General features: G+C 38.2%; 1 protein-coding gene and 1 long non-coding RNA gene across 5 annotated transcripts in view; both read left to right on the top strand.

The window, feature by feature from the left end:
* The window catches only part of LOC103457561 (protein EFR3 homolog B), a 28,249-nt gene that overhangs the window by 517 nt on the left and 6,138 nt on the right, over positions 1-21,594 (top strand). The window contains exons 1-9 of one of the 4 annotated variants that reach the window (XM_008397808.3): positions 2,565-2,864; positions 3,082-3,184; positions 8,702-8,778; positions 11,784-11,911; positions 12,464-12,614; positions 14,430-14,551; positions 14,809-14,958; positions 19,611-19,745; positions 21,258-21,336. In XM_008397808.3, the coding sequence (XP_008396030.2) occupies positions 3,178-3,184; positions 8,702-8,778; positions 11,784-11,911; positions 12,464-12,614; positions 14,430-14,551; positions 14,809-14,958; positions 19,611-19,745; positions 21,258-21,336 (849 nt within the window). In that variant the 5' untranslated portion in view covers positions 2,565-2,864; positions 3,082-3,177. Of the gene's footprint in view, positions 1-39; positions 504-2,564; positions 3,185-8,701; positions 8,779-11,783; positions 11,912-12,463; positions 12,615-14,429; positions 14,552-14,808; positions 14,959-19,610; positions 19,746-21,257; positions 21,337-21,594 lie in introns of those variants that run through there. The other 3 variants (XM_008397804.3, XM_008397807.3, XM_008397806.3) reach the window with 3 other exon arrangements.
* On the top strand, positions 14,965-17,934 carry LOC145549712 (uncharacterized). Its single transcript, XR_014085556.1, has 2 exons — positions 14,965-15,276; positions 15,319-17,934. It is a non-coding gene; the product is annotated as an uncharacterized LOC145549712 (long non-coding RNA).

Below are 21,594 nucleotides of genomic sequence, written 5' to 3' on the forward strand. Positions count from 1 at the left end.
TCACACTGAGCCTGGAGCTGCTATTGAAGGATTTGTTGCTAATCTCTTAGTTAATGCGGACAACTTGACTGTGGTAACATAAATTACGAAGGAGCCTCAGGACAGGGACATGCAAGTTGGTATTCAGCAGAGATCGATGGTGTATGCGTTTGCTTTTGGTGGTTGTAAGTGTTCTGCAGAAGTTGGTTTTGCAGTTTAGTTTTGTCAGGGGGGAAAAAAGTGCATGGTTTGGTGGTGGTGCTTTTTGCATCTAAAAAGCTCATTTATTTGTGTCAGAAAACGTAATTTCTAGTGACTTAAAATAGCAGAACTGTTTCACTTTGATGGTTGCAGGTTAAGATCAGTAATTTTGGCTTTGGTGTTTTAAGTTACTGCGTCTGGGTAAAGTAGAATAGTGTGTGTGTGCATATTGCCCACTATGCCACTGCCTGCAACTGATGTCCCAGCCACTCAGAGGCTGGCACTGGACTGCCGTACCCTTCTGGACCATCGCGTTGGCAAGGGTAAGAGAAAACACCACTTCTATTGTTCTCTTTGGACATAGAGAAAGAAAGCTTTAAAAGAAATTTTCTTCACTGATGTGAAAGTAGTAAAAAAAATAAATCCAGGGGCACTTTTCTCTTGTTTTCTTGCTCTTTGCTCCCTTGGCAACTTAAGACAAAATTATTTTTCTTGTAAATTCAAACACACAAGTTGTTCCAAACTTACGGGAGCATTGGCTAAGGTAATAGAAAATATCCCAATATGGGTCTTAGGCAGTGAAGAAAAGCATTGATTGTGTTTGTTGGGTATGAATAGGTATGAGAAATAATACAATATGAACAACATTTTCCCTATCCCCCTGACTAAGAGGTCCATCCATTCATCTTCTTCTTATTGCAGATTTCATATTAAACAAGAACTAAAATGACTCTTGACATATGAGCCAATAAGAAGGATGGAAGTTGAGTTCAAATTGTCACCTAATTTGAACTCAAATACATATTTGTCATCCAAACTAAATTAAAACTATACATTTTCTCTCAGAAAATGGAGAAATAAAATTCCTATCTCTGTTTGTACTGGCAGCAGGAAGTCACTGAATAGTCGTTCATGCATGTTTTTGCTCCGTGGAAGGAAACTGAAGAATTCACAGGAAATGCGGGCAGGCTTTAAAAGACCATTAATACTCCGCACACACAAAGCCTGGTACAATTTAGCTTCAATCTGGAGGCTTTCTTGCTGTGAGGCAGCAGTACTAATGAGTTGATGACTGTGCAAGGGGGTTGAACAGTGGATTGTTCGGACAGTTCTCTTTAAATTGTGCTTTTATGAATCTTGGCATGTAAAATGCTTTGTGAGAATGAAATGCAACTTTATATTACTGAGCATTATGTTGTTTGACTTACAGGAAACTCTTGAATGTATTTTAGTGAATTATAGTTTTGTTTTTAGAAAAGGACTCGCTGACTTATAAGTTATCTGATCTTTTTTTTTTTCTCAGATACCACTCCAGATCTCACTGACCCATTTATTAATAAAATCAGTGTTATGTAGATTGAATCATAGAACACACTGTCAGTGTTCCATGGTCTGTATTGTGCCCCACCTAACTCACTCATCATTTACTCCGACTTTGTTTTTCTTGAAAGTGCCAGATTAATTGTCCCAACTAAAGTCTTTGCAGGACTGTGTTTATATTTTAACTTTATATCTTTTGCTGTCTTCAATAAATTCACAGTTCTATCTGCTGACTTTTTGTTGTTGTTGTCGTATGGAGCATTTTCTGCAATGAATGAATGAATTATTCGTAAGTTAACATGTTTCAGTGCGATCTTGATTAATAGTGTGCAGGAATAACATCAAAAGCTGTTCTCCTGTTGTATAAACTTAGTGCTTTTCTTTGAACTAAAAGGAAATGTTGTTATTACCTGTAATATTTCCACTGCTCTCCCACAGTGACAGCTGTCTGAGCACAGTATTAACAGCAGATCTATTGTGTTATTGAACATATTTCACATTGAGCATATTTTAAAGTGGGAATAGAGATTCCTTAGATCAACAAAATAGAAAGGGTTTAATTTTTTTCCAAGAAATTCAATACACCACTGCTTTTTTCAAAAGATCATTATTGATGCCTTTCATTTTTGGCATTGCACCAAACTCCTGATTTCGTAGCGTTGCCAACAGACGGTTTGTTTGGCAGCATCTGGCTGCATTTTTTTACTGTACTGCATGAATGCTGTGGAGGGATATGCAAAATCTTAGAATTCAGGGTGATTTTTCATATTACCCTCACTGTTTATGGTTCCAACAAAAATTAAAGAATAGAATCCAAATGTTTGCATTCCACTCATGTCTGTATTGGTGCGGAAAATGTGCTTTGTTATGTAATGCTATCTGTTTTTTTTTTTTCATATTTTACATTAGGTGTGTAGAAATACAGTCAGAGAAGATTAAATGTATTCTTAATTGTTAAGCAAAACGAATCAGAAGGATGGCGTAAAGTTACATAAGCTTTGTGTAATGTAACGATAAAGAGGAAGGAATGTGGGACACTGACCAAAGGAAAGAGGAGGTTGCGTGGGGGAGAGGTGTTCTCCCTTTCTATCTATCTTATCTACTCGTCATATCTATTTCTCCAATCCGTGTTCTGCTTTTTTCTTCCTCCTGCAGCCGATTTAGGAGAAGTGTGAGGGTCATAGTTGCATGTTTGGTTCTTTATATCTGCACTGCTCTGTTGACAAGGAAAGCTATTGCAGAAGAACGGGGAAAATCCAAGGTCATCACGGCGTGATTTCTCTCTGACGTTGTCTTTTAGCCTCCCGTTCGTGCGCAAGTGTGTCTGCATGGCAGAGAGGGTATGTGTGTGAGCGTGTGTCACGGTGAGTGATTTCTAGCGTTGAGACTCGCTATGCACCAATCACGGTGCACGTTTGTATGCTTTTTAGCTCAGAGCACACGTGCAGACATTTATCCCAGAGTGGGCTTTCTCTCTCTCTGTCTCTCTCTGTCTCTCTTTGCCTCTCTCTTCCTCTCTCTCTCGCTCTCTGTATGTTTGTGTGTGTGTGCATATGCGATTGGATTTGTGTACGTCTCCAGTGCCTCTCAGCACAGCGGCGTGTCTGAATGAGGAACTGAAGCTGCACTGAGGAAACATACAGTTCTTGTAGTGAAAAACTCCCCACATCACAATCGATGTACGGTAAGAATATAATTTGTCATTTTTTCCACTGTGCCTTTATGTGTGTTTTGTTCTGGGCTGCCAAAGCGTGTGAGTAATGCCCTGAACTCACGTTGAGCCAGTTTTCCTACATTCTGCAAATGCTTTCCTGCTTAGCTTCCTTTTGATAGACTAAAGCTGTTACCAAAGTGTAATGTCTCTCGAGAGCGCATTATGGGAACTCTGGCTCTTGTGAGGATTTATTCAATTACGTTGCTGGACTGAAAGAAGACGCCGCTTTGAGGATGTTCTTTTTCTGTAATGGACCCTGATTTGCTTAAATCTTTTTAAATCATATTATTCTTTCTGTAATTTCTGGGGAGCGGTGTAACATTCTTTGAAAAGTGCTGACTTGAGTCGCGATTCATAGATAGTATGGTAACCTGCACTTCTTGAGAAATTGGAGCCTGGAGAGGTTTTTTGTAGCAGTTCAAGATTTTGTCTTTCTGGTCTTTTATAGGGCTGTAAATTTTTAGCTACAAACTATACTTTTAAGTGTTTGGAGACACTGTGCACTGCAGATAAAAAGAAACAGAGTTCTGCAATGTAGTTTGCCTTATCTAGCCCTGATTTAAAGTGTGTCAGCATGGCTTTATGTCTTGAGAATTTGCTGGACACCAGCTTGTTGGTCTCTTTATACCAGCTGTGTTTGCTGCCACCCACACAGGACGGAGTGTGTGCTCCGACTTTGTCTCACTGCTCCATAATTCATTGGCTTGACGTGTGTGTACTGGGTATATGTCCCGAAGAGTCTATAACTCTGATAGAAATAAGGAGGGATTGATTGATGATGTCATAAATATTCACCGAATTCGAATTTGTGTCACTCTCTTGACGCTCCCTCGAGGCACACGCATATAAAAAAAACCCCTCATTTCTTAGCCTGTGTCATGCTCCTGTAATACCGCCAACCTGCTCTCTGTGATACTCGAGCTTTCCCAAACTCTCAGCAACAGCTTATGTGCTCAATGTTGCCAAATCAGCTTCTGCTCATTAATTTTGTTTGTTTGCTTGCATTCTGTTGTTCTTTTGTCTCATTTTCCATCCCGACTTTGAAGGATCTCTTTTGTGCTCAAATTCACCCTTTGAAGATGTTTGAAGATGTAAAAATAGCACAAACGTTACTCTTTCCCCCCCTCCCTTGCTCTTATGTAATGACAACCCTAAAGGGCAGTATGCTTTGTCATAATTTGATGTATATTTATGGAGGTGATGGGTTATATTTTGCTTTTGTATGTTTGTGAATATTAAGTAAGTGTGTCCTGCAAAACTCTACATGAGCACATGAGGGTATAAATGCAAAACAATAAGTTTAAATATTTGAAAATCTATCCTTCTATTTCCCTTTGTTTTCTCTCGCTTCATTTTGTTTTCCCTGTGTTTTAGTCCCGCAACCTAATGTGAAAATATTAAGCTGACATTCAGGGGAAAATGGAGAGTGTAATCTCTTAATGTACCCGCTCATTGTTTTGAGGATAAAAATAAATTTGTGATTGGCTTGGTGATTGTAGGGGTTGGGGACCCTTCACATCACACATGGTGCAGCAACAAAGTAGTGTGTATTTTCATGAAATTTTATGTGTTAGACCAACACAAACTGGTACATCATTTTAAAGTGGGAGGATACAGTGGAAAGTTTTCAAAAATATTTTATATTCAGAGCCTCTCTAGACAGATCTGGGATCTAGATGGATGGAGCTAAATTGAAGAAGCCTCAATGGATACTTCAAGAGAAGGATTTCTATGTCTCGAAGTGCAAAACTGGTAGAGACATGTCCAAAAAGATTTGTGGAGATTGAGATTTTTATTCGTACATCTCATTTACAAGTCATGTAAAAGTAGCTGGTTTGCATCACATTTTATTCGGGAGTATGAGAATAAGGGAGGCTGAGCACAAATACAGTCCACATATTTTATTTGTGAAAAGTTTGAAATCCAATTCAGCAACTTTCTTGCTCCTCACATTCATAGAATGTGTTGTGCCACAAAATGTCCCAGTAAAATGTGCATAAATTTGAGGATACAAAGTAAAAAAATGTAGAAAGGTTTATGGAACTGGGATACTTTTGCAAGCTGCTATATATTCATCCATGCAAGAAAGTTTTCTGAGTCTGACGGTTCACAGATGTCCATCAACTTTTTATCTACACGTTTTTAGTTTTTTTAGTTTTTTTATCGGTGACTCATTCTGTCTGTGTGCCACCATGTTTATTTTCTGTGGTTATAATTATACCGTTCAGGAGGGTCCATGTAGGCGTGAAGGAGCTTGGTGTGTCGCCCGTATGTGTCGGTCAGCTTGCTGTGCAGAGTAGGTGGATGTCGTGAGCCCCCCCCCACTATGTGTGGTTCTTATCACTGCCATGAGAATCCTTGTCCACCCACCTTGTTGTGCTTCCTTCCACGCCAACCCATCATTACCAGCCACACAAAACAGTTTGCCTTATTTGTTTTTTTGTCCACCAGGATTTTTTTTTTCTCCTAATGAGTCAATTTTTAGCAAACGCACATTATAATGAGCCATGCTGCAAAAACCTTACACTCTTTTTTACAATTAGCCCTCCACCTAGCTTGGCAAAATAAACACATGGTGGACGCATTGTTACATGCAAAACGGAGGCCATTATCTGAGTAATAACTTGCCTACATCAACAAGCAGCAGTGGAAATGCAAATGTTTGCTGTGCAGCAAAGTTTTTATGAAACATCGCATCAATTACCATGTCCGTAGGACCATTGAATTTATACAAGTTGAACTTTACGACAGTTGAACCTTCAACCCGGAGAAATTGAGTTTGACACCTTCGAAAAATTTATTTCCTGTCCAGCGAGCAGACGGGACAAGACAGATTTGTGATGGATGGGGAAGGTACAATAAGTCCCACTAATCTGTGACTCATTTCAATCCACCTCCCCAATCACACTGCCATGTTTATCCCCTACCACGGCCTGGTCCGTGTTTCTCTGTGTTCAACTGTCCCCTTCTTCTCCACACCGCACCGGGGACCTGCCGCATTTTCATTAATTCATCAGTGACTCCTACTCTCAGGCCCCAGTCCAGTACTGCAAGCATGAGGGAGAGAGAGGTAGAGGAAGTGGGTGCAGAGGGTTTATTAGTGTTTGAAGTGATGGAGGAGAAATGCTATGAATAGACACACAGCTTTTTGAGATAAGCCCCAACACAATTCCTGCTGTGGAGTTCCTGCTGTGAACAAAAAACAGCTTGAAACTCAACAACTCTTATAGTAAATATGTGTAAGGTGCTTTTCTTCTTCAGTGTCACTCAATGATTAAAGAGCGAGTGTTGTGTATCTTCCAGGCTCGCAGTGTTACCTTATAGCACAATCAAGTAACTATGCTAACTTCAGTTGTTAAAAAAATACTGTATTGTCAAACATGGCTTAAAATAAATTTGACTCCTGTCTCTTTAAGAAGCTCCTGCTCTTTCCGTCACACCGCCTTCAACATATCATCACAACAATCCTTCTCCATTTCTCCATTTACAACCATTCTTAGGAGCTTTGGACTGAGAAGAAGTTTGTATGATCAGGTGTTTGCTAAATGCGACTGCCGCTAGTCTGAAGGGGCTGAGTGTTGAAGGCATGGGGGAGGGATGCTCTGTGGAATGGAAACTTGGCTGGAGACTGCAGCTCCAAGGAGCAGCTTTGCTTAAATAAATGGTGCATTGTATGACCAAGTCTTTAGCCACTCTTGAATGGTTGCCAGGGGAGATTCAAGGATTCCTCTTTGTTGTGGTGTAGATTATTGGTAACCAGACGAGGCTCAGGCAGCGTAGCTGTCAAGTTAACTTTAGCTAAAATTACTACTGTTTTATTGTATTGTCTTTACACAATATTTTAAGTATTCCTATGTTATTGATAGCATTTTATTATTTTGATACTTTATTAGTTAGTTGGGAAATCTGCTTACAACAGTAAGTTTAGATAAATGTTACTTTGAAGAATGTATCTCTTTGCCAAGGTCTAAAATATGGTCTCATGCCGCCAGGTCTCCTAATGTAATAAAATAGGCATTTGTTATTATTATGCCAAAATATTTATTAGTACCATTTTACGGTTTAAGGATATTGTGAAAACTTTCTGAAAGAAGAGCGTCGTCGACTGTTCTGTGTGCAACTCCGAGATATTTATTCTGTGATGTGCATTAGACGCGCACAGATTGTTGGTTATTTATCGAGGATATAAATACTGTGATTTTGGGACAAATGGCACCAGCTGACAGCTGGTCTGGGAAATCTCGCCTCTGTTTGAGTCTGGGTGTTTCATAAAGTGCTGCTTATCGTGAGCCACAAAACTATGTTAGTTTAAAGCGTGGAGCCTGAAAGTTTCTCGGGGGGTTCTGTGAAAATCTGAATAGTGTTGTTGAGTGGACTTCCTGGAGGCTGGATGCAGCGTGCTGTCTCAGTGGAGTGGTAATTGGGCAGCTGGTAATCTTGTTAATGATGGGTCAGGGTGCTCTCGCAATGAGGTTTGCTGTCACATTAGTGAGAAGGGCATCAGTTTATGTAATGGAAGCTATAATAAATCTGTTTTCATTAATTAGAAGTAGATAAAATGTTTGACTTTATATAAAAAGAATCAAAGAATTACTGTCTGTGTTTGCCTTGCACAATTCTTTTCCCTTTGCCCGTATGAAGTGTCAGACTATCATACCTCTCATCGCTCGACTCCACTGCTGACGGTGGAACGACCTACTTTTTCCATTAGGTTTTAAGGCTCTCAAACTTGCATGCTGAATGTATGATTTTTTTTTTTATCTGTACCTGAAAATGGATACAGCATTCATTTGGGGGGGGTTTTGGAGGTTATCCCTTTTTTTTCGTATCTTCCTTCTCCCTGACTGTGCTTATGACTCACCACTGCTGAATTCTCCCAGCCAATCAGAATTCAGCTCTGTCTGGGTGTCTAGTTTGTCTCTCAAATGTAAATTGTGAAAAACCACCCTCTTTTCTCATGTTGTGTGTGTGTGTGTGTGTGTTGCACGATTCAAGACTGTTTTTGATGGGCTGCGTGTATCTGTTCCTGTTAATTTTTATGTGTTTAGTTATGTGACCGAGGCCAACACTGTACCTCTCTTTGCATATCTTGCTTTTGCAGTGCGTCAACTTTTTCAGTGGGTGCATTATTATTTTAATAGCTGCAGTTGTGTTGCAGCTGCTGACAGGTTTACTGGCTCCCTTTTGCAGCAGATTGTGCGTCTGCCTCTTGGTTAAACACTGTTGCTAGTTTTCCAACCTTACTGTGAATGAAGTTGGTCATATCACTTCAGTGGTATAAATGAATCAGAGTCAAAGATAACGGACTTACTGTTTGACGTGTCTCTAAGCGTATCCCTGGAGTGCACGAGACTTTATTACTTTTAGATTATTTGTAGGGGGAAGTGGAGCAGTTTTTGGAAAGATATGTGTAAAATGAGCTGTCACTTTTATTGCATTTTTCTCATACAGGTCTAATTGGTCATGTCTGTCTGTCTTCTGTTTCAGGGGTTTGTGGTTGTTGCGGGGCACTCAGGCCTCGGTACAAGAGATTGGTCGACAACATCTTCCCAGAGGATCCGGAGGTGAGAAACGTCGTTGGCACTCTGTTTCTTTTCTGATGCTTCCTCCTGATGTCCTTGTCATGATGTGATTGCATAGAGAACTTTGCAAAAGTATTCATACCCCTTTATCTTTCTTACATTTTGTCGCGTTACAGCCACAAACGTTGGTGTATTTTATGGAGACGTAATGTGGTAGAGCAACTCAAAGTAGTGCATAATTGTAAAGTGGAATTTAATAGATACCAGGTTTTTAATTAATTTATTATTCATGGCAGAAAATATGCTTTCCAGCAAGACGACAACCCAAAACATTCAGCCGGAGCGACTATGGAACAATTAAATCAAAGGATGTTCATGTTAGAACGACCTAGTCAAAGTCCAATCCGTAATGTATAAAGAACACATGTCCTTTTCCTTTCTTTTCACAATTCTGCTCCATTTTGTGTTGTTTTCTCACATAAAATCCCAATAATATCCATTAGATTTGTGGTCAGAAGGTGGCAAAATGTGAAACAATTCAAGGAATAGCAACACTTTTTCAAGGTACTCCATAGAAATCTGTTGGAGCTTCTTACCCATTAAAGTTGTGACCAATGGCCGGCAAAATAATATCCCCCCGCCCCCGAGATTTGACAACATTTTTAAATTCCTAAGTGAATATATAGCAAGCCCAAATATAATTTTCTTGATCTAGGAAGAGTAATGAAGCGGCAGGAACCAAGGATTTAAAAATGCATGAACATGCATAGCTGTATCCTCCACTGCTTCCTCCTCTTTGCTACAATTTCCTTTGATTAACTTGAATCTGACTCCGATGACTCATAAAGAAAACTCATTTTGGTGGAGATGAAGAGGCTGATTTAAATTGCAAAGGAAACTTTTCATTAAAGCTGCATTACAAGTGCAACAACCCACTTTGTCTTTTAAATATGCCAAGAAGTTCTACTACAGCTGCATGAGAACATATTTTACACTTTAGTTCCTATTTTTGGGTGTATATAGCTGTGCACCTGCATGTTGCGGCGCCAAAAATAGTTTCCAAGTTTGGTTTCAAGCTGCTGTAACTAATGGTGACCCAGGAAACTCGAACAAATTGAGCTATTTTCGAATGTTTATTCCATTACTGACTGTGCAAGCACGTGGTCGCCTGTCAGCACATTTACACTATTCCACGGTTTCCACAGAATAACTGTTGGTGAAGGGAGTAATTATATGTTGCATTTCTATTTACACCAAAGCTTTTGACAGTTTTTAAGTATTTCAGACGGCCTGTTTTGAGCTGGATTATCATAACTGCCTGTTAGATTTAAGATCTCGGTCAGCAAGTGTTTCAGAGAAGGCAAAAGGTTTTTACTCTGTGCTGATTTTGCAAATAAATCCGATTAGAAGTCTGTACCTTATTTGCAGAACATAAAAAGCACAGTCAGCTAATAATGCTAATGCTCCCTTTTTGCTTTTGTTGAATCAGGAGAACCTATAATAGCTGTTTGCAAAGCACTTACACTTCAAAATAAAAATCTTAAGTTTATGATATTGTCGATGTTTATTTGGGTGCCGGGTTACTACATAGGCTGTGATTTCATTTTCTGCATTGACTAAGCTATAAAAATCTCTAAAAGAACATAAGTTCCAATAAGTTTCCTCTCCAAACTTATTGGAAAGGTTCTTCATTTTTGCTGCAGACAGCTAGTATTGAAGTAGCTTAAAGTGAACAATATCTGGTATATTGTTTCAAGTCTCTTGCTTGTGATAAATGCATCAATTTGCCACAATTCCAAGAATTTTGCCTGCAAGAAACGAATTTGGTGTTCAGTTGCAGAAGATGCATCAGATTATGAAAAAGGACTACAAATAAAAACTGAAATGTTTCATTTTGCAAAATCTAAATGTTTGCAGTCCTATTGCTTATATAGGGGAGCGATCAGCTTAATTGTTGAGTTTGAGGAACTCAGACATTTTTCAGATGCCTGAAATTTTCAGAAAGAAATGGAGAAGTACAAATAGCTAACCTAATTTTGTTTGTGCAAAGAAGAATTAGATTATATTTATGTTGTGTGCAGTGAGTTGTTGGTACAAAAAAAATGCCAACAGCATAGATGTGATTAGCTTCAGTTAACAATTCCAGTTTATAATATGAGCATTAAATGTTTCCATCCCACAAACACAGTGAAAATATTCCTTCATCTTCATCCACCTTTTACCTCAGGATGTTAGTTTAATAACGTGAATGCGAGCAAGTTATTACATTTTAAATTGACTCCGCTCATTGTGCTTTGCAGCTAAATAAACAAACCTAAACAGATTCCAGTTCATTGGTTTTTATTGGTCCTTTGTATGTTTGCTGTTATGCTTGTTTTATTGAATTTTAAAAGGCCAGAGCTGAAAATAATATATAGTCAAGGAATAATATTAGTAATATCAAGACGCCAGCTGACTCAGAGCCAAGAATTATACAGTCTTTGGTTTTTCTGATTATGACCAATCATAATTAAATAAATAATATCAATTTGGCTGGCTGAGCTGTATATTTTCTATTTAATTCCTGCTCCAATCACAGTTATAAACCACTTCTGGTTTTATAAAGTTGGACTAGATTTTTTCATTTTTCCTTGCATCTGGATTGTGACTTTGAGCTGTTTTGGGTTTTAAAATTAGACTCTCAGTGGACTCTGTGTGTTTTTAGCTCTCTTCCATCCTCGGCCGAAGTAAAGAGCGGTGAAGTAGGTCATAGGGGAGAGCAAAAGGGAAACTTGGTGATCCAGTTATAAGCTTATATTAAGTTGCTTGGAATGAGAAGAACGGTTTCCTTTTTTAATATATATATATTTTTTTACATTTTATATTGACATTTTATCAGATTTTTTTCTTAAAACACAGAAATTGACTTGCAGTGAACCCTACAACATAAATATCTACTCTGCCGTAAGAGTAACATGGATATTTCTCCTTACGTAGAGTAAAACGTCCTAATTATTATTCATATTGCTTACCTCTGGTCCTTCTGTCTCCTCCCATGATACTCCTAGGATGGACTGGTCAAGGCCAATATGGAGAAGCTGACATTTTATGCCCTGTCAGCTCCAGAGAAACTGGACCGTATCGGGGCCTACCTGTCTGAGAGACTGTCACGGGATGTGGCCCGGCATAGATATGGGTAAGCTTCAACTTCTCTCTTCTTTGAGTTTAAAATTGATGCATCTTTTCCATTTTCTCTGCTCTGAAACCAATGTTTACAGTTTTCACGTTCCAATAATTTGGCTAGGATTGGACAGGATTTATCTTTTATCTTCATTAAAGTTCAAACTGTACAATTCTAGGAAGAATTTCAGATAGCCACGCCATGACGTAATAAGGCATGTGTTACATTTATAATCCTCTTATATCACTGATCTCTAGACAAAATCAGAACTCATCAAAGGGCTTAAGAAGATCTCCTTGGTGATGCATGTAGATGATTTCGTGTGTTGTAAACACATAAAACCCTTAGTCATCAGTCTGTTCAGTCCACACCTGATTCAAATGTCGGTGATGTTTGTTTAGGACTGTAATACTTTGATTTTCACTGCAAAAAATAACCTTGCATGTTATAGTTACACTAAAAAGTGTCAAACTAAAACAAGCATCTGCTTTCTTGGGAATAATAAGGTTCCGTTTTTTAGAAAGTGAAACATGTCCTCCTTTTTTTATTTTTTATTTTTCTATTCAGATATGTGTGTATAGCCATGGAAGCCCTGGACCAGCTGCTGATGGCCTGCCATTGCCAGAGCATCAACCTGTTTGTGGAGAGCTTCCTCAAGATGGTGCGCAAGCTCCTGGAGTCTGACAAACCCAACCTGCAGATCCTAGGAACCAACTCTGTAAGTACTCTGGATGAAGACAATAATGACAGGTGTACAGTTAGCAGCTTGTTTTATATTTGTTAATGTTGTGAAGGAACTTATGCGTCACACACGTTAAAAATTCATCTACTGCGAGAAAATTGGATGAAGTGGTTTGAGGCTACTTGAATTTAACTTTGATTAAGGCTACTAAATGGTACTTAGTTTACAACAACTATTTTACTATTTTAGTACTACTACTACTTAGTAGTAGTAGTAAAGGCAGTGAAGAGTAGTAGAGAAGGCAGTGAAAGCAAAGGAACTAAATTTCAAGAATGTCTGGCACTACATGTGCTCTATTTTCTACAGGTTTCTTATTATGTAACGACAATGCACATGTCACTACATAACGGTAGGTACTGGTTGGTGGTGTTGTAGTTGTTACTCAGCTGAATTAACATGGATTTGAGTTAGAAAAGCAGTTCAAGATTGAGTGCATTTCAAGTACTGTTATAATGTATTAAATATCAAATGCACTTGAAAAAATTTTGACAAAATTGCACAAACTGTTAAAAATCCTGTTTTCTTGAGTTTTTAAATTGGGAAGTTAAGATGAAATTGTAGTTTTATTTAAAATATACAATATTTCTGCCATGTTGCTCTCCACCAATAACACATTCAACATATAAATATACAGTACAAAGCTGCCTGATAATATAATGACCCGTAGCTTTTGCAGAAATCAGCGAAGACATCCTGCAGCATCAAATTCATCTCAGTGGATTCAGTGCGTATTTACTTTCATGTTGAAATTTCAAAGGGTAAGACGTATAAACCTTGAGAGATGTGTACTGTGAAAGATCAGAGCTCAGCACAGAACATTGGGAAGAAAGAGTGATGAGTTTCCTCTTGTGTGGGGAGCAGCAGTAAGCACTGCTGGCCGTGCCAGCAGAAGGCACATAAAGGAAATTAAATTAGCTATAGACTTCAAGTGCAAAGCTTTGCAGACTGATGAAATATGGAAACTTTACTGTCATAATGTAGACCAATCAAAGAGTTTGATAAATGTCCATGTCCAAACGTGGCTCCAGATGTCTTGTTTTTCACACATTAAGCTCCTGTCATGAGCTTAATGGTTAGCTTCTTTTATTTCACCGCTCTGTTATGAACAGTGCTTGACGAAGGTTTTTATTTCTCCTGGTGTTGCCTGGAACCGCAACCAAAATCACTATAATCTCTCCTCCTTTTTAACAACTATTGATTAAAGCTTTTCATCAAATATGTTCCACTTTCATACCTGGAACATGCTTCATATTGCCAGCTGCTGGATCCCTTTCAGGAATCATCATCAGAGCAGAGCAGTCATCAATTTGGATACTTACTGTAATTTAAAAACCTCTCCAGGCGTTAATGTTTAAGTAGATCAATGAGGTTTTTTTGTTTCTTTTTTTAAACAACATTGTTTTGTTATTTTTCAGTTTTCCCACTAATCCAGATGGTGTTTTTCATAAGATTTTATTAGCTGTTATTATTATTATCTACGTTGGTGGCGGCTCCTCATTTAATCATCACTTCAAGTACCCTTAAGATCCAGCTTGATAAAAAAAAAAAAATCCAGTTGATAATTTATTAACTTGATGATGTTTTGAAGCTGAATGTCAGCCGGTTGACTTTGCTGACATTTGCCAGCCCAGTGGGAGAGCTCCCCCTCCGCTCTGCATTATTCAGTCCTAATTAGATTAGTTACATAGCTACAGTTTGACTTTGGCTAAATGAAAACTCTTTTGACTAACTTTGGTTTGTCAATATGATTTAAAAGTAACTGACAATTTTTCTGCCGTTTTTCTTGTTCAGTTTGTAAAGTTTGCCAATATAGAAGAGGACACTCCATCGTACCACCGCAGCTACGACTTCTTTGTGTCCCGCTTCAGTGAGATGTGCCATTCCAACTATGAGGACCCCGACATCCGTACCAAGTATGTAAATAGCTGCTTTGTTTGCTCTCTGGAGACAAAAATATCCACAAAGTGCTGTTTTTAGATTAAGTGCAAAGTAGTTTTTTTTTTAGATTAGAATTGCCTCAAGTCTTTTCTTTTACGAACTCATTTAAAAATAGTTATTTTTTAAATAACTAATCAAAAAGTAGATAAAAATACACAGTGCTATAACTGGAACTCTTTTTATACCCTGTTACTATTAAGGGATTTCTGTCATGTGTAAATGTTGCCACCAGGATTCGGATGGCGGGGATTAAAGGTCTGCAGGGTGTGGTGAGGAAGACTGTGAATGATGAGTTGCAGGCAAATATCTGGGATCCCCAGCACATGGACAAGATTGTCCCCTCTCTGCTGTTCAACCTGCAGAGTGGAGAGCGCACAGAGAGGTGAGTGTTCATGCGCTATTTATTGCATCTGTATTGAAGCTAGCATTTTGGTTTTTACCCAAATGAAAAAACTAAAAAGTATATGGAAACCCTTTTGTTAGACACAATGTCTAGAAGCATTACCAAAACATAAGAAATATCTAGTTAGAGTAGAGATGTGCCAATCAGAAGTGTGATTCCAATTACTGATCTCTGGTGTTTATAAAGCTCTGACCTGCTGATTTTAGTGGATCCAGATTTAATTATAGGAATTATAAGGACAACGTTAATCATAGTTTCATATTTGAACAAAAGCTGAAATTTACCATTAATCTAAAGGTAAAAGAAAATGAATATGGAATATGGAAAATGAATATGGAGTTGACATTTGAAGCAGTTAGCATTACTATAGCACCATCTATATTCTCTTGCTTAACTCTGAGGTTTCACACAGTTTTTGCCCTTCATGTTTTCTGCTGAATGTTTTGTTCTGTCGCTTATTGTTAAACCGGCCAACACGACTCGATATGTTGTAGAAAGTTTCATTTCTTTGTCCTTCTGACTTTGCTTTACACAACTAAAATTAGCTAACTTTGTGTCTTTTTGCTTTAGTAAAATATTTCCACAACAAAAGTGTTAATTGAAAAAATATTGGGTTTTGATTTAATCTTCTCTAGGCTGATCTAATAAATCCTTCTGTTGTCATTACTAGATTTTTCTCTTAAGTTTAAGAGAAGTACTTCTTTTGTATTTCACTAACTTTTAAACTCTACTTTTAAACTTTTAACTAAATGTGTTGTATTTCTAAGGAATGATAATTTCTAAGGAAGTTATAATTTAATCTTCCACCAGCACTCTTCCTTTCAGAAACATTTTAACTTGCGTCTTTACAAACTCCTGTTAAGTTAATCCAGCTCATTTAATTTTGCACTCATTTGACAGCTGGCTATATATTTTTTCTAATTACCAGACTTTCTTGTACAGTAGTCTCTTGAGGATGTTTCAGTCTCTGCTTATTTATTTTCTTTAATTAACTATTTAAAAATGTAGCAAAAATGTCTGGCCTTAAATGATATCCACCACGAACTGAGAGTATTTGAAAAGTTGGCTTATTATCTTTTGGAATGAAAGAAGTTTGTGCCATTTTCTGGTACCGACTATATGACTCAAATATTTTTTTGTGAAACAAGTTTTAAATTAAGCAACATGATAAAATCACTCAACACAGACCAGAGAACTGTGGAAAGAGATTGGTAAACAAACAAACATAAAACATTTCCCTGATGTCCTCAAATGACCTGTTGTGTTATTTTCTACAAATTAACCTTTAAATTGAGGTAACTTCAAACATTTTTCAGCAGGATCATGATTCTGTCATGACGTGCAGATAGCCAAACTCAAACATGACTTCAGTGCACAAATACATAATAAAAGGTGAGAAAAATGATGGGGAAAAAAATCATCACTTGTCACTTAATTAGCAAGTCAGAGAGTTGAATATGAGGATCCTTTCAGATCAAATCATAGTGCAGCAACCATATCTCGTAAGTTTTTAGCGCTAATAAAAAAAACCCTAACAAATAGCCATAAAATTATATTAAATTATAAACTAAAACTCGACTTATAGGCATTAGAAAATTAAAAATTACAACTTGACTGGAATATTTACTGATCACAGAAAGTCAGATAAAAGGAGCGACTCAAGACTTTTTGCACAGCACAATGCCTAACTTTAGCTTAACTTTTTGCTTTTAAAGGCAAACTGTCATCTGACGTTTACATAACTATTATCAAGCAGATCAGTCACTTTTAATGTGTGGTGATTAAGCTGAAGCTCCAGCCTTGACCTTCCAAACCTCGACAGCCCAGAGTCCAGAGCCTCCGAGTCTCACCTATAACTCATGCCATTTATCATTATTGTCACTTTATGAACCCACTGACAGCTCTGCTCTCCTCAGGGGTAGGGGGTTTATTAAACCACCAGCAGAATCCAAGAACAAACATGCTGCGGTGTGGGTTGAAATATTTAAGAAGACAGGAGAGGAGCATGAAAGGAGGATGCAAGGAGAGTAAAAAGAGGAGTGGGAGGAGAATAAGAGCTCAAGTAGGAGTCTGAAGGTGCCAGTTTGTGAGAGAATCTGTAGACTCTGGAGCCTCACTCTGATGGCAGCGTTCCACATTCTGAAATTCCCTTTGACGTCAACGCCAAGATCTGACGGATAAGGGAGCAAGGGGAAGGGGAAGTAGAACACTGAAGGATGGATAACAGAGCATGGAGCTTCAGAAACAGGGAGGTTATTGACAGAGGGAGTCGCAGACAGACTGGCACTCTCCAACACGGTCGCATTTCCCGCTCAGCTTGCCTCCTCTCTGTTTATGTTCTGTGGTTCTGCTCCTGCTGTGCATCCTCATTTCCTTCTCACACCGTGTCCTGCTTGTCATTACCCACAGCCATCAGTGCTGAATCTAATTACCTCAAGGTCAAAATCTTTCCTCCACTGCTGCCCCAGTGGACATGGGCTATTTTATTTAAACATCGGAGAGTTCAGACTAACTTTGAAAGTTTCACTTCCAGGAAATAACTGTGACTGTATGTTGCAAATATATATTTTTTTCCTTTACTAGCAACTCTTCTTGACATGTTAACTCAGCAGAACAGAGAGACTGGAAACACCTGGCAATGAGAAGTTCCTTGCTTCACTTGTGGAGAGCTCTGACTTTATCTTTTTACAAATGTTACTAAACCTTAATTAATCATGATTTGATGCTACTTTCCTGAACATAATAAAACAAGCAAATTGATTTGGAGCAACTTTTTAGTTCTGAAACTAAACATAAGGGCAGATCTACTCCTAAAACACCCTCCCAGCAAATAGCATCTTCCTGCGTTCACATTCAAACGAGGCAGTATGGATTCATTTCTGTAGTCCATTGTTCTTTGAGTTTTGAGAAATGTCTCATTGGGTCAGATCCTGGAGTTTTATGTTGAATACAAAATTATTATTATATTATTATACAAATTATTATAAATCTTCTGGTTCTGATGGGGTTTCTTACTCTAGTGTGTATTTAGTACAGTCTGCTTTGTGAATCTAGTACAAGAATAAAGCCATGAGATAAATTGTTGCTAAAAACACTGACAATCTCACAACCTTTGAATTCCTTACTTGGTTTTAGAAAATGAACAGGACTGTACTAATTTATAATAAAATCTGAAGATCTCACCCTCTGGGTCCTGAATATATTTGATTCAGACATTATTAGGTTCAGATTCACTCGAGTCATATTGATGGCACTGTTCTGACAAGTATGCTTTGTTATGTAATGCCATGAATGAGTAATGAGAGAGAAGAAATCATTAACACCCCCCTCTTCCAAATAGATACACATAAGTAAAGATCTGCATTTTTCACTCTGATACTGTTCATGCCTCATAACTTTGGAGCCTATGTATGAATTAGAATTATTTTTCTTCATTTCCGGTTTTGCTGCAAAAGCTTTTAATGGTGGACATCAAAAAATGTGGAATGAGTGAAATGTCCCATTTAGGACATACAGGACAAACCACTGCTATAGTGATGTTTACACAGTTTATTTGTTCTTTATTGCAGCAGAAACCATCACAGCCAACAGCACGATTTTGACAAATTATTCAGTCTGTGTTACTTAAATTTGTTTTAACAAGAATAATGAATGTTTTTGATAGTTGTCTTCCTCACTGTAAAGTTGTAAGCTAGCTAGCGTGTCACTTTTTCATTGTGTCGGCTCTAAAATATTGATAAAAATATTTATGTTTGGATTTCATGTAGGAGCAGAATACAGCAGCTTTTAAACAAGAAGAGGATCATACTGACCCTGATTGCTTTTAAAGTCAACATATTGCAGTTTGACTGAAAAGGTTTCATTCAAACACGGAATCATCCTGTAGAGTTCAAAGGAGAACTATAGTTGTTGTCCTAGGATTTAGTTGTATTTAATCCTTTTGTTTGTTTAGTTTTATTATATATCTCAGAATAAATTTCTCTTTTGACTAAAGCTTTAGATTCTAGGTTTTTTTTTTCAGACTTGTGGAGTTTGTGTCTGGACTTTTTTCTCTCAGCGTTAGAGAAAATATCAAAGCTGTGAGCAGAAACATCATCTTCTTTATTGTTTTTCTGTTTAATGAGTTACCGTAAGATTCTTCCTCCCCTTCAGCAGCAGATGAGATAAAAGAGACAGGACGTGAATAAATAATGCCATCATTGCTGGACTACCAGAGGCTTGTCTTGACCAAGACATAATGGAAGGGTTGATGATTTTAATTATGCATGAGAATAACCCACAAATGTATACAGACTTAGGCGTGAACATGTCTCCCATGGTTAAAGCAGATGTGCTCGTCTACACACCGCTGTCTTAGTTCCTACTGCAGAAGAACTGCAGTCAGTAAAGTCGACCCAGTTCTGAGTGATGCGGTGGTTTATCCGATCCTGAGCGTTTCATTTAGTAAGAAATTGCTCTTTCTGTGTACGTTTGCTTTACTGACTCACAGCGATTCCAACATTTCTGTTTTTCTCTCTCTCGCCTGCACTCCTCTCCATCTCCCTCTCCTCTCTTCCTCCCTTCCCGGTCCCTCCTCTCCCTTCGCTCCTCTTTTTTTTTTCTGCTTCATCACCTGCGCCGCTCCCCACCAGCCGCTCTCCTTCTCCGCTGCAGGCGTCGGAGAAGGAGAAGGAAAGCCCCGCGGAGCTGACGGAGCGCTGTTTCAGGGAGCTGCTGGGTCGAGCCGCCTACGGCAACATCAAGAACGCCGTCTCGCCCGTCCTGATGTAAGGCAAATTTCTGGCTCTTTTTTTTTAAAGATCTGTGCCTCTCTTGTGCAGTTGTTTACATATGCAAACACGCCGGCAAACTGGGGGGGAAATCCTGCGTTTTTTTGTTCTGCTGGAGCGTTTTTATCTTTCTTCTGATCGGTTCAGAGGAGAGCGACAAGGGCGGTGCAAGGGTATCGACTAGATCTGAGATTTTGTTTGTGAATGGGGTGTTTAAATTATATATTACTGTGGCGATGCTATATGTAGGTCACATCACTGGACAGATATCGTTTTTGGCAGGATATTCTTGATTTTTGGAGTCATTTCTTTTGGTTTAAATAGTTTGCTAATCTAAATCTTTGCCTGATCCCTTTAAAGCCGCGTTCCTCTTTTTAATGCAGCCCGTACTGCATCAGTTCTCTCACTCTTGTATGTAGCATTGGGATCGCTCATAGTTTTTTACCTTTTGTCTGTTACACATTTATATCTTTTCGTTGCTTGTTACGTGGTTTTGTACCTCATGGCTACATTTTCAGCCTCTAAGCTAAAGATTTCCAGAGCTTTTGTTTTTTTGAAGTGAAAGTTTGGTGAAACCGAACAAGTGAAATAAATGACCGTAATTACAATTAAAGCTAAATAGGAAAACAGTTGTAAATTTTAGAGTTATTTTACATTTGGGTATTTTTTAACTGAATCTTTAGTACAACATAAAGGATTTTACCACTGATATACTGTTGTTTTTATTTGCAATGCAGTGTTCATCAAAGTACCCTGAAAGATTATATAGTTCAAGAGACAATGACAAAGATGATGACCTTCTTTGGTTGCAACGTATCTGTTGTGATAACCTCTAGGAAATGTGCCACAACTTTGGAGTTTTTACATAAAAAACCCCCCAAAAAACAATATCTTTTATTTGAATGAGAAGAGCAGCTACTGTTTCTGCTTCTTCTAAAATACAGCTACAATCATTTTAGTAATGTTTGAGAATTTGTTGCACGGAAAGGGAGCATCTAGGTGAAACTGTAATAAAAACCGAGCGGCGCTTTTGTGTTCCTTGTCTTCAGGAAATATAAGGGTTTGGTTCTTTTTCTTCATTTTGAGGTTTTTTTTAATTTATTTTTTATTTATTTTATGGTATCGCTGCATAGAAAAGCTCCAAATCCTGCACGAAAACATGACGTCTTACTATCTGCAGAACTCCAAAGAATCTGTTACAAACGTCAAACCACCAACTGACTAGAGACATTTTAGTGGTTAAACTGGACCAATTATATCGATACATCTTGTCCGATTATTTACAAAATGTAAGAACTTGCTTATTCACGATGGATTACAGTCACTTGTAAATCTGCACCTTTCATATTTTAAGCACCATCAAAGACTTAAATTGTTCTTTTATTCAGTATTTACTCTCAGATGTTTATAGCTACCTTCTTATCTCAGTTCTATCTTTGGTTTTTTTTTCTCTCCGTCTCCTCTGGCCTCCACTTCCTCCTCCCTCCTCTCCGTCTCTTCTCGCTCCAGGCACTTGGACAACCACGCTCTATGGGAGGGAAAGACCTTTGCTGTGCGTTGCTTCAAAATCATCATGTACTCCATCCAGGTGAGGGAGACGATGTCCGCTCACACTCCTGACTAACCCCTGCTTCACTCTGCTCTCATGCTATCCAAGTTCAGATATTATCATGAAATGTGTTGTTTGCTTTCAGGCAGCCTCATGTTTTTATTTATCACAAGCTTTATCACACACACCCAAGAGGCCAAAAGCGGATACAGCCTGGGTTTGATTAGATTTATGTTTCTGCAATGTGTTCACATTTTATTGGGTAAAAAAAAAAAAAAACAGCCCTTACTCATCAGT

The sequence above is a fragment of the Poecilia reticulata genome, chromosome 21 (assembly GCF_904066995.2).
Source record: "Poecilia reticulata chromosome 21, P_reticulata-male-v2, whole genome shotgun sequence".
In the NCBI taxonomy this organism is placed as follows: Eukaryota; Metazoa; Chordata; class Actinopteri; order Cyprinodontiformes; family Poeciliidae; genus Poecilia; species Poecilia reticulata.